The sequence below is a fragment of the Pelobates fuscus genome, chromosome 3 (assembly GCF_036172605.1).
Source record: "Pelobates fuscus isolate aPelFus1 chromosome 3, aPelFus1.pri, whole genome shotgun sequence".
NCBI classification, from domain to species: domain Eukaryota; kingdom Metazoa; phylum Chordata; class Amphibia; order Anura; family Pelobatidae; genus Pelobates; species Pelobates fuscus.
In genome coordinates this window covers 175,671,286-175,684,502 of record NC_086319.1, presented here as the reverse complement: position 1 = coordinate 175,684,502, position 13,217 = coordinate 175,671,286, and the positions used below count along the sequence as shown (strand labels likewise).

The following is a 13,217-nucleotide window of genomic DNA, read 5'->3' as shown; positions in this document are numbered from 1 at the left end:
TCCTTAACGTTGTACATCTCCCTCACTCTATTTTTTCTATATTGCATTTCAACCGCAGAGTTCTCACACAAAAATCAACAACCTGCAGAAGTGTTGTGGTCATCAATATTCTCTGAAATGCAGACTAAAATTAATATTAATGCATGTTTTCAGGTCATTCATCATCTTATTATGGGACAGTGATAGAATGCCACCATAATCACTACAGTGGGCTATAGTGCTTTTGATATTTAGGGTGCTTCTTTAATGTAATACACATATGTTAAAATACATACATCAATATGCACAAAACAATCATATATTACATTAACACATAACACATATGTAACAAGGATTTCACACGCATTCTCCAAGTCTTATTGCCTGGCTCAGTAATATATTCAATGTCAAGGAGTACATTCATAGAACTTTATTTTATGCACTGGTACAATGGTAATATTTCAGTCCTAAAGCAGACTTTTTGCTTACGTCAAAGTAATGGGGCATAAACATTGACTGTGTACTTGTGCAATTCTGCTTAAAATAAAGCAGCTTTTGCTTAAGTTCTATAAGGGTGTTCGATGTTGGAGAAATTATTTTCAATTTTTTCCATGCCTTTCCACCTATATATCTATGCGCTATAATGTATTATACTAATTAAAGGGATGGTATATATTTTTAAATAGGGCTGTGTTATTCCCAGTCTGACCCTGAGTATACTATTCTATATTATTACTATAATATTAAAAATCATGGGGAAACTTTTCATAAAGATAGAAAGAGATCGATAGATAGATAGATAGATAGATAGATCGATTCCAGGACACATAATCCATTACTTTTATAATTATAATTTTGTTAACAAAAACCTGACACCGCATATTTTATGTGGTCCTATACTTATGAATAAACTTACCCTGTTGTCATCTGGCGTGGGAGGCAAAGGCTTCTTCGTGGCTGTAAGAAAAAAGAAAACCAGTATATAAAACTTGAAAAAAAGGTTGTTATGTTACATTCCATAGGGCCAGCACGGTGTAGGTTCTTCAAAAATATTACTAGTTAAAGAGATAATAAATCAAATCACTCTTAGTAAAGGCAAAGTATGTTTAGCTCTGGATCACTGGATCAGTGACTAAATGGCAGATCTGAGTAAACCGTCTGTCAAAATGAGAGAAAACCCATTCACAATTTAAGTATGTTTAAGGGACAAAGTTGTCGATATTGTTTCTCACATAAATACGTGGATGTATTCAAACATTACAGAATTTTCCTGCCATCAGCATTCTTGATCTGGAAATTTTACATTTTCTAGTAGTTTGAACCAAACATTTTAAAACATTGTGGTTTTACACCAAATCACTGATTTTGGAAAGTGCCAAAAATAATCTGGCGGTCTACTTATGATTGACAATAATTTCCTGAACTCATCATTTCCTTTAAATTAGTCGCTACTCACCAGAGGTGTTATGGGGGCTGCTACATTACTTACATTTACGAAACACACTTCAAAGACTACAAAAACACTGTTATTAAAAAAAATTATTTCCCACAAACCTGCATCATTTGCCAAGAAGCCAGTTGTTACATTTTCACTCTCACCTTTTAGAGACCTAACAAATTGTATTGATTACGGCAGATGCTGAGTCACAAAACTAGTGAATGATGATAATCCAACAACCAAAGAGATTTTGTAAACTGGAGAAGGGTACTTCACAAAAAATCAGGTAAACATTTATTTTTATATTGAGGTCTTGATCCAGATGTGTGGATGTAACTCATCAAACTGAATTGGGTTCATCTGAGTTGGTGGCTCATACCCCCAATTATTATACTTGGATATGTGGCAAAACATTTCACACTATGCGGCCCACTTATATTTCACACTATGCTGTTTACAATAGCTTTACATCAATCTAATCATTCACACCCAGCTTCACACAATACACCGCATGCATGCTCACCTGCACACAATGCAGAGCACTCACATATAGCTTCCCCTGAGCGGTGAGTGGGGGCCCTAAACTACAATAAGGGGGGGGACCTAAAGTCCTTTAGTTGGAGCATGTTAGTGTGTATGAGTGAGTGCATGTTAGTGTGTATGAATGAATCCTTGTTAGTATGTATAAATGAGTGCATGTTATTGTGCTTGAGTGGGTGCATGTTAGAGTGTATGAGTGAGTACTCATTAGTGTGTCTAATCAGGTGCATGTTAGACTGTATGAATGAGTGTGTGTTAGTGTTTATGAGTGAATGCATGTTAGGGTGTGAGTTGGTGCAAATTAGACTGTATTATTGAGTGCACTTTAGTGTGCATGATTGAGTGCACATTAGTGTGTATGAGTGAGTGCATGTTAGTGTGTTTGAGTGGCTGCATTTTAGAGTATATTAGTGTATGAGTGAGTGCAGGTTAAGTGGGTATGTTAGTATTAGAATGGCCGAAGCTCTTTACTGCAAAGAGGGAGGGGAAAGAGAATACATCGAGAAGCTGAGATGGTGCAAGTATTACTTTAATTAACTTTACAGTGCCTGTCCATACAACAGGTTTGGTAGATGGTAGGACTTTGAAAATCTTATTTTCACTAAGCACTTTCTCACTTGCCCCCCTCTCCCTCCTGCCCACACTCTGCTTGTTTTGCGCACCCTGCCTCCAGGTATACTTGATAGCATGCTTCTCCAGCTTCTTGATATCTTTCTCAACTACATCCTCATTCTATGAACATCTTAACGCTGTATGCAGATTTCCTCTCATTCTCTCTGGTCATCATCTTCCATCTTCGAAATCCTTGTGTCTCTTGTCTATAATCTTTAGTATGTAAGCTAAGCTTTGTATTAAAGAGCTTTAATTGCTAGATGTCACCTCATGGGCAACCTTTCGTATTGCTTTGTGTATATTATTCTGTCTTTTTCGATGATTGTGCAGAATTTGTTGGCGTTTTATACCAGTAATAATAATACTCTAATCACTGATCTTGTTATTACAGTCATGAGAGACAATGTTTATGTACAATTTGGCTTTTATTGGTCTGTCTCACACCCGAGGCAGCCTAGCAGTGGCAAAAACACCATGTATCAATCCCTGGCATTGCTTCTGGTGGAGATGCGTTGACACATTATAGGTTATTACTGCCTGTTAACCCATTATATGCTGTTATGTCCTTTGTCTAGAACGGATTAATGAGTGAGTTCAGAGGACTGATTTCAGGTTAAAAACAAATGACAATAAATTAAATAACAAGCATTACAAGAGTTCTATACAGAAAAACATGACTGACATGTTGAACCTTGAAATGGAATAGCTGCTACAGAAGGGTTGCGAGGCTGCACTCCAGTTAGCCATAAACAGGAAACTGAGGCTACCGTTGTAGATTTGGCTGATGAAGCTCAACTTCTGCAGTGACATGCAAATGTTAGGGCATGAATTTAGTATAAATATCACATACAGAATACACAATCCACGCTGCTTTGTGACAGTACTTTTAGCTGGTAGTGGTGTAATTGCGTAAGGAATATTTTCTTTAAAAGTTAGCATTGTTTTAACGTGTACATCCCACCTAAGCAGTGATACTGACCATGTGCATCCTTCCTATTGTGGTGGAATCTCGGTAAAAATAAATTTAGTAGGCCGAGATTACCACGTGGCATGTGTACGTGCATATGCTGACGTATCGGTCGGTTGGTTGCACGTGGTAAAGATACGATCAGTAGTGTACGGAGCATGTGCGAGAATACAGGATGTAGTATTCCCCTCCTCCATTGTGCTGGACAAGCCATGCGGTCAAGCAGGAAGTTAGTTCTTGTTTGTTTTGATTGGTTATGAGAATGTGCGGGTGGAGCTTAATATGGGAGGAGTTATGTGCCTATATAAGGAGCCTGCACTATTGTCCGGGGCTTGTTGTATTTTGGTGACACTAGACCCTCTGAGTCCCGATCGGTGAACCGAATAAAGAATCTCTTCCTTCCTGAAGAAACCTGTGTCCATCTCTCTGTGCTTGGCTTCCGTCAGTTTCTCCGGTATCACTATGACCAAAGTCTATCAATCTTACAATGGCTGCTTCCAAAGAGATAGTATGACATGTTACTAAACCCAAATTTATAATGTTTTATATATCAAAATGTAATGTTGTGCCTCATCTACATATAGCCTAAGTTGGACCATGGGAACATTTCAGCTTGGGCATAGTAATTTTGAGAAATTATATTTCCACAACTGTCCCAGAATTCCTAGCTCAACAAGCAAGGATGCCCAGGCAGTTTTGCAGGCACCCTCAGTAATACAGCACTGTTTTAAATTGGTCTTTTGAAACAAAAAATGGGTTGTGATCCAAAAGGAGCAATGACAGACTCCTCGAGTCCAACTCTCTGCTAGACCCGCTTCAGTCTGGTTTCGGCGCAAAGTATCCAATGATCTACTCGCTGCAAAATTTTGTGGTCACTACTCTATCCTAATACTCCTTGACCTGTATGTGGCTTTTTACACTGTTGATCATCAACAGCTTCTTCTCATCCTCTGCAATATCGCTCTACAAGATATTGCTCTCTCCTAGTGCTCCTCCTACCTCTCCCAGCACTCTTTCAATGTTTCTTTCTCTGGCTCTGCTTATTCTCCCCAACTCCTCTCTGTTGGTGTCCCCCAAGGTTCAGTCCTTAGTCCCCTACTGTTCTCCATCTATACTGCCTCCCTTGGTAAACTCATTAGCTCCTTTAGCTTCCAATATAATTTCTATGCAGATGACACGCAAATCTACCTGTCCTCTCCTGATCTCTCCCTTTCCCTCTTGACTAGTGTCTCTGACTGCCTCTCTGCTATTTCTAACTGGATGGCTGCCCACTTCCTTAAACTAAACTTGACCAAAACTGAAATTCTGGTCTTTCTTCCCTCAAGTGTTGTTACCCCTGTGTCTTCCTCCCTCCAAGTCAACAGTGCTACCATCAGCTCTACCACGCAGGCTCGCTGCCTAGGTGTTCTCTTTGACTCTGACCTCTCCTTCAAGCCTCATGTTCAGTCTATCACCAAATCCTGTCATTTTCATCTCAAAAGAATTGCGCGCATCCGACCCTACTTAACACCAGTTGTGACTAAGATGCTGGTCCATTCCACTGTCCTTTCTCGTCTTGACTACAGTAATCAGCTTCTCAGTGGTCTTACGTGCTCCCAACTTGCACCATTACAGTCCATAATGAATGCGGCGGCGGCGAGGCTCATCTTCCTGTCCGCTCGCACCTCCCACGCCTCAACCTTCTGTCAGTCCCTACATTGGCTTCCTGTAAGATATAGGGCTCAATTTAAAATTCTTGTTCTTGCTTTCAAATCTCTACATAATGCTGCTCCCACCTATCTATCCTCCCTAATACACAAATATGTCCCGCCTAGGCCCTTACGATCTGCTGAAGACTTACGTGCACTCGCCTTCAAGACTTCTCGAGGGCTGCACTGTTCCTGTGGAATTCGCTTCCCTCCTCCATTAGATGCTCACCCAATCTCCACTCCTTCAGAAAATCGTTAAAAACCCACTTCTCCATAAAAGCGTATCAATTAAACTGTTAATAGCTCCCGACTGATTACTCTTCTGCAACTGTCACTAGTCTAATACTATCCTTACCTTTTTGTGTCACTTTAACCCACTCCCTCTTGCATGTAAGCGCATTGAGCAGGGCCCTCAACCCCTCTGTTCCTGTGTGTCCAACTTGTCTGGTTTCAACTACATGTCTGTTCGTCCACCCATTGTAAAGCACTGCAGAATATGATGGCGCTATATAAATAACATGATAATAATAATAATGATTATGATTCGAAACTGACCATGTTCCTTTTTATCACTGGTCAGACTCTCTTCCCAAAGTCCTATTTCAGATATGTTGATGATGCAGTACATTTTGGACATGCCCCTACCAATGAGCGGGTAAAAAAAATGTCCCCCCCAGGTGACTAGGGGTCCCCAAACCCCTAGTCACCCCCTCCCCCCTAAAAAAAAATTAACCCCCTATTTTTTTGGGGGAGGGGGGGTGACTAGGGGCTTGGGGACCCCTGGTCACCTGGGGGGACATTTTTTGTACCCGCTCAGGGGTAGGGGCTGGGGGGGAGGACATTAGGTTCCCCCTTATTAGTATTTAGGGCCCCCACCCGCCGCTCAGGGGTGGGGGCCAGGGGGGAGGACATTAGGTCCCCCCCTTATTAGTATTTAGGGCCCCCACCCACCGCTCAGGGGTGGGGGCCAGGGTGGAGGACATTAGGTCCCCCCCTTATTCCAATTTAGGGCCCCCACCCGCCGCTCAGGGGTGGGGGCCAGGGGGAGGACATTATTAGTATTTAGGGCCCCCACCCACCGCTCAGGGGTGGGGGCCAGGGGGGAGGACATTAGGTCCCCCCCTTATACCAATTTAGGGCCCCCACCCGCCGCTCAGGGGTGGGGGTAAGGGGGGAGGACATTAGGTTCCCCCCTTATTAGTATTTAGGGCCCCCACCCACCGCTCAGGGGTGAGAGCCGGGGGGAAGGACAATAGGTCCCCCCCCCATCATTTTACTTTAGGGCCCCCACCCGCCACAGGCTGCTCACTGTTTAATAGACATGCCCCTACTCACGGTATAGCGAGTAGGGGCAAAATTTACTAATATTAAGTCATTTTTACTTAGTATTAGTAAATTTGTCTGAAAGACCAATTTAGGTCTTTCAGCCTTTTGGTAGATAACTCCCTAATACCGTGGGAATTAGGGAGTTATCTACCAAGCGGCAGCAAGAGAAGTCCCGAGGTGCCGAAGTCCCGAAATTCCGAAATGCCGAAGTGTCGAAGTGCCGAAGTTGCCGAATTTCCGAAGTGTCAAAGTGCCGAAGTTCCGAAGTGCTGAAGTGCCAAAGTTCAGAAGTTGCCGAATTTCCGAAGTGCCGAAGTGCTGAAGTGCCGAAGTTCCGAAGTTGCCGAAGTTCCGAAGTCTTGAAGTGCCGAATTGCCGAAGTCCCGAATAGCGAAAATCCAGAATTTCGGAATGCCGAACCAAACCGAAAATTTTCCCCATGCATATGCCTACCAATTTGCATAAAATTGTGACTTGGTTTACACAATCTGGATTTAGGCTTCAATTTCAGATAGTTACTGTCAACTTCCAAACAAGATGCTCTCATAATGGTTAGTACTGAGCAGCTATCTATAATCTTAACCTATTCATTGCTAAGTGCTGTTTAACCCCTTAAGGACACATGACGTGTCTGACACGTCATGATTCCCTTTTATTCCAGAAGTTTGGTCCTTAAGGGGTTAATATATATATATTGAAATGTTTAATATTTATATGAAGGTTAATATGACTAGCTAGCACATAAACATAATTGGGGGATGGTTGTTTAAATTGTTGCACAGGGATGTCTGTGATGTTTAAGTTATGTAAATTGGTTAAATTTCAGTTTTATTCTTTATGTATTTATTAATTTTAGATTATCATAATCTACCACCTTATCAGCACAGTCTTTATGACCCCTTTCCCAGCATACCCATATAAAGCAAGACATTATTTACATTGGGGTAAATTACATATATTCGTGTAATTTAAAAATGGTCAATCACACACACATATTCCCATATATACACACAGGTGGTTATCACTTTTGCCTATGCATACATACATACATTTACACTTACAAACATGCCTGGACTGTATATCGGCAAACTGGGCATATGCCTGGTGGACCACAATAGCCATGGGCCGAGGCTGACGCTACCTGAGCACCTGTCCATATAGGGAACTCAGATCCCTCAACGATCTCCGTCAACGGTCAGCTCTCTGTAATGCTGGCGGACCTAGGGAGCTTACGGTCGATGCATTTAGCTGGTGCAGACAGCATAAACTGCTCCAGGGAGTGTATCAGAGCATTACCATGGCATACTTTCCCAAGAGCCTGCTGAACCAAGAGAGATCAGGATTTCCCCTCCCTGTCCTAAGCATGGGAGGAATAAGCTAGTTTAATAATTATTTAAGGTAACAGTAGGTTTCTAGTGCTTTTTGTAGGAAAAGGCAGCTAGAGCAACCCAAATCAGATTCTCTCGTTTTCTGGTCATGGTACAATGGTATACAGGAAGAGGGAAGTAGCGCCTTGCAAAGGCCATCCGGTACAGATATATACAATAAAAAAAGAGGCCAAAAGGGTGGAATATAGTCTTTTTTGATGTGAACAAGAAAAAAGGAAATACTCTTGCAGTGTCCTGGAGCTATGATTTAGTTCCAATTTAGTACGCCTAGTGAATAGCGTGGAGTGGAATTATCCCTACTCATGGATAATTATCCCTACTCATGGGGCATAATTTACTAATACCAATTTAGGTCTTTCAGACTTTTAGTAGATAGCTCCCTAATACAGTGGGAATTAGGAAGTGTGACAAAAGTACTCCTTTCCCTTGGTACCTTGTCCTGGGATTGGGGTGTTACACACAGTCTTTTCAGGCTTTAGAGACACTTCACACGCTGGATGAGGTAAATTAACTTGCTCTTTTATTGAGGTTCCAAAATAAATGCACAGTAAGGTATAAAGGTAACAAAAATATACAAAACAAAAGCCTTGCTCTTCTGAGCACTAACTAAACAAAATAATCAGCTAACTGGGTTGGATGGCTTGTCCATTTCCCAACATAAACAACCTTACTGTTTCAGGTTTTCAGCTCTCTGTTTCCACTCACAGAAACCAAACACAATCTCCCTCCTTCCTTGGCAGGGGAGTACTTAATAGCACTGGTAATTGACAATCCTTTTCAGGTGAGTTAAATTAGGATTCAAACTCTGGAACTGGACTTCTCACCTGTAGGTTACAAGCAACTTCCAAAATGTGGAGTGGAGCACTGGCCCACCCTACTCTCCAAGTACTCCACCCCAGGGCCCAAATATACACATATTTAAAGTGCAACATTCATTATAACATAACACATTTCCCTGGGGCTAATTACACAAAGTAGGATCCTTGCAAAATCTGGCGAGGTATATAGATTCCCTCCAGAACAATTCCTTGCTTTCGGTCACACATCCTCCCCCCCAGCTCAGACCTATTGGGTCGAGCGACCATGGACATTAGCGAGTGCATCCGCGAAAGACCATCTGCATTTCCCTGTTTACTCCCAGCCCTATGCTCTATGGAGAAATTATAGGGTTGCAAGCTAAGGAACCAGCGGGTTACTCTACTATTTTTCTCCCTGTTTTGGCTCATCCAAGTAAGGGGTGCATGGTCTGTCACTAGTCTGAATTTTCATCCCAAGAGATAGTATTTAAGTGTGTCTACTGCCCACTTTATAGCCAGGCACTCCTTCTCAACAATGGAATAGTTTCTTTCTTGGGGATTAAGCTTCCTGCTTAAATATAATATGGGGTGCTCCTCACCCTGAATTTCCTGAGAGAGAACAGCACCTAGTCCTACATCAGAGGCATCTGTCTGTAAAATAAATTCTTTAGAAAAATCAGGTTGGGCACAAATGGCTTCTTTAAGCTTTCTGAATGCTTGTTCAGTCTCTGGGGACCATTTTACCACTACTGGAGCATTAGCTTTAGTAAGGTCAGTTAATGGGCTTCCAATTGTAGCAAAATTGGATATAAATCTCCTGTAATAGCCAATGAGGCCAAGAAATGTTCTCACCTGTTTCTTAGTCAGTGGTCTCAGCCAATTTCGTATGGCTTCAATTTTAGCAACTTGGGGTTTCACTAGTCCCCTACCAATAGAGTAGCCCAAATATTTTGCTTCCTCTAGGCCAATTGTACACTTATTGGGGTTAGCAGTTAAGCCAGCCTTTTGTATTGAGTTAAGGACAGCCTGTACTTTTGGAAGGTGAGATTCCCAATCCTCACTGTGTACTACAACATCATCCAAGTATGCAGCTGCATAGCGCACATGCGGCTTTAGTATTCTGTCCATCATTCTTTGGAATGTGGCAGGGGCACCATGCAAGCCGAAAGGCAAAACTCTGTACTGAAATAGGCCATCAGGAGTAGAAAATGCGGTCTTTTCTTTTGCTCACTCTGTGAGTGGTACTTGCCAATAACCTTTGGTTAAATCTAGTGTAGTGAGGTACCGAGCTCTCCCAAGTCGTTCTACTAGCTCATCAACTCTAGTCATGGGGTATGCATCAAACTTAGAAATAGCATTCAGTTTGCGATAATCATTACAAAACCATACTGTATTATCAGGCTTTGGTACCAGCACAATTGGACTGCTCCAGTCACTTTGTGACTCCTCAATGACTCCAAGATCTAACATTTTCTTAACCTCTGCTCTGATAGCTTCTCTGCGAGCCTCGGGTATTCTGTATGGTTTGAGATTGACCCTTTTTCCCGGTTCTGTCAAAATGTCAAGTTTAATCACACTAGTCCTTCCTGGGACTGGGGAGAATACCTCTTTATTTAATCTAATAAACTCCTTAACTTCCCTTGTCTGGTGTATTGACAGGGTCTCTGAGATATTTACTTCGGGGTCAATATTACACTTATCAGGGAAGGTTGAAGCCTCTGTAGTAACCAGAACTTCCCTTTCTTTCCATGGTTTTAGCAAATTGACATGGTATATTTGCACTTCCTTTCTTCTACCTGGTTGCCTTACTTTATAATTTACCTCTCCTACTCTTTCAATAATCTCATATGGCCCATGCCAAGTTGCCAGGAATTTGTTCTCTACTGTGGGAACCAGGACTAATACTCTGTCTCCTGGTTGAAATACTCGAATTCTAGCATTCTTATTATAGCTATTCTGCTGATTTTGTTGAGCCTTTTGCATGTGTTCTCTGACTATTGGCATAATGGCTTCAATACGTTCCTGCATCTGAGTTATGTGTTCTATTACACTGTAATGTGGGTTTGCTTCTTGTTCCCAAGTTTCCTTTGCTATGTCAAGTAATCCCCTGGGGTGTCTGCCATACAATAATTCAAAAGGTGAGAAACCCGTGGAAGCTTGGGGTACTTCTCTAATGGCAAACATTAAATAGGGCAATAGAAATTCCCAGTTTTTCCCATCTTTATCAGTTACTTTGCGCAGCATAGCCTTTAACATTTTATTAAATCGCTCAACCAAACCATCGGTTTGTGGGTGATAAACAGAGGTTTTGAGGTGTCTAATGTGAAGGAGCTTGCAGAGTTCCTTAGTAACCTTGGACATGAATGGAGTACCCTGATCTGATAGGATCTCCTTGGGAATCCCAACCCGGCTAAACATCATCATTAACTCTTTAGCAATGGACTTTGCTGAGGTTGTGCGCATAGGTATTGCCTCAGGGTAACGGGTAGCATAGTCTAGTACTACTAATATATACTGATGCCCCCTACTGGGTTTTACCAGAGGACCTACAAAATCCATAGCAATACGTTCAAAAGGCACTTCAATAACAGGCAAGGGTACTAAAGGGCTACGGTAAGCCGTAAAGGGCGCAGTGACCTGACATTCAGGGCATGACGAACAGTAGTTTTTGATAGCTGCGATTACTCCAGGCCAATAAAATCTCCTCAAAACACGCTCTCTTGTTTTGTCAACCCCTAGGTGACCCCCCAAAACATGGCTATGTGCAAGGTTTAACACAGTGCGCCAATAGGCTTGTGGTACTAACAGCTGCTTTGTAATAACGGACTCTTTTTTCTCAACTCTGTACAACAGATCATTATCCACTTCAAAATAAGGGTAAATAAGAGAATTCCCTGCATTGACAGGGGATCCATTCCTTATAGAAATATTATTCCTGGCTACCAATAATGTTGGGTCAGACCACTGTGCACTTCTGAAGTTACCAGGCCTAACCTCTAAATCAACTAACTCTATATCTGGTTCAGAGCTTCTAGAAGGCCCCGCATTAGTTTGTTCTGGGTTTTCACCAACTAATGTTTTTATAGGGGAGTGCTGCATACTGCTTGGCAGATGAGAGAGATCATGATGATGAGCCTGAGTATCTGCAATAGGAAATTCATCATTCTGTTCACCTGATGGGTTTTCAAAACATGCCCATAGGTCTAGAAAATGGGGAAAATCCCTTCCAATAATCATCTCATGTGCCAGTTTTGGTACCAGCCCCACTCTGCAGTTTACAGTACCACACTGGGTTTTAACAAGTATATCTGCAGTAGGGTAGTTATGTATATCCCCGTGCACACAAGCAATATCAACTTTTCCAGAGTTAACAATATGAGTATCCTGTAATAAGGATTGGTCTAGAAGGGTAACCATACTCCCTGAATCTAGCAATGCCTGTATATTTTTCCCCTCCACATTCACGGTACACCCAGGGTGACTATTCAAATAACCATTTTTTTCCACAGAACATACAACCTGTGAATAAAGTGCAATTCCTTCCCAATTATTACCAAAATTACACTCCATTGGTTCAACATTTTCAGGACAGTCTTTTGCAATATGTCCAAAGTTTCTGCATTTAAAGCATTTTATACCATAATTAGTACTTTTTGATTCATTTGTAGGCTCTTCCCACCTCCCAAAGTCTTTTTCTCTTTTAACAATGTCTCTTGGGTAATAAGACCCTGTTCTCTCATCAAAAGACCCCCTTTTCCCTGGAACAGTCTTACCAGATTTGCTGGGGTTGTAGGTTTTCGGATTCTTGGGTCTCTCTTGGCCAGAAGGTTGAAGCAGTTCTCCCGCTGCTATATACCGTTCAACCAATTCAACCAATTGGTCTGCTGTTTGGGGATTGCTCTGGCTGACCCACCGACGAAGTCCAATAGGTAAGCCTCTTAGGAATCTTTCCATCACCAGTTGCTCCACAATGCGGCTGGGTGAGTTGATCTCTGGCTGCAACCATTTTCTGGCAAGGTGTATCAAGTCAAACATCTGTGAACGAATCACTTTATCCAGGCTGTAAGTCCATGAATGAAATCTCTGGGCACGGACGGCTGTTGTCACCCCCAGGCGTGCCAGTATTTCTGCTTTCAGCTTCTTGTAGTCACTGGCTTCCGCTGGTTCCAGATCATAGTATGCCTTCTGGGATTCACTCGTAAGAAATGGTGCTAGCAGACTTGCCCATTCCACTTCAGGCCAACCTTCTCGCTCAGCGGTTCGCTCAAATGCCATCAGGTAGGCCTCTACATCATCTGTGGATACCATCTTTTGCAAGTAGTGACTCACTCTGATCACCTTTGGACATTGTGGTGATTCTGTGGCATCCCTGGCCAGCCTTTGTGATAGACTCTGGATCTCCTGCTGTATGACACATGTGGCATGCTGCTGCTCCTCTCTGAGCAATTGATGAGCTGCTGCCTGTGTTGCTTCAACTTGCTT

General features: G+C 42.2%; 1 protein-coding gene across 1 annotated transcript in view; it reads right to left on the bottom strand.

Moving 5' to 3' along the window:
• The window catches only part of ITK (IL2 inducible T cell kinase), a 75,453-nt gene that overhangs the window by 32,340 nt on the left and 29,896 nt on the right, over positions 1 to 13,217 (bottom strand). Inside the window, exon 5 of the mRNA XM_063445347.1 lies at positions 896 to 936. Within this exon, the coding sequence (XP_063301417.1) occupies positions 896 to 936 (41 nt within the window). The remainder of the gene's footprint in view (positions 1 to 895; positions 937 to 13,217) is intronic.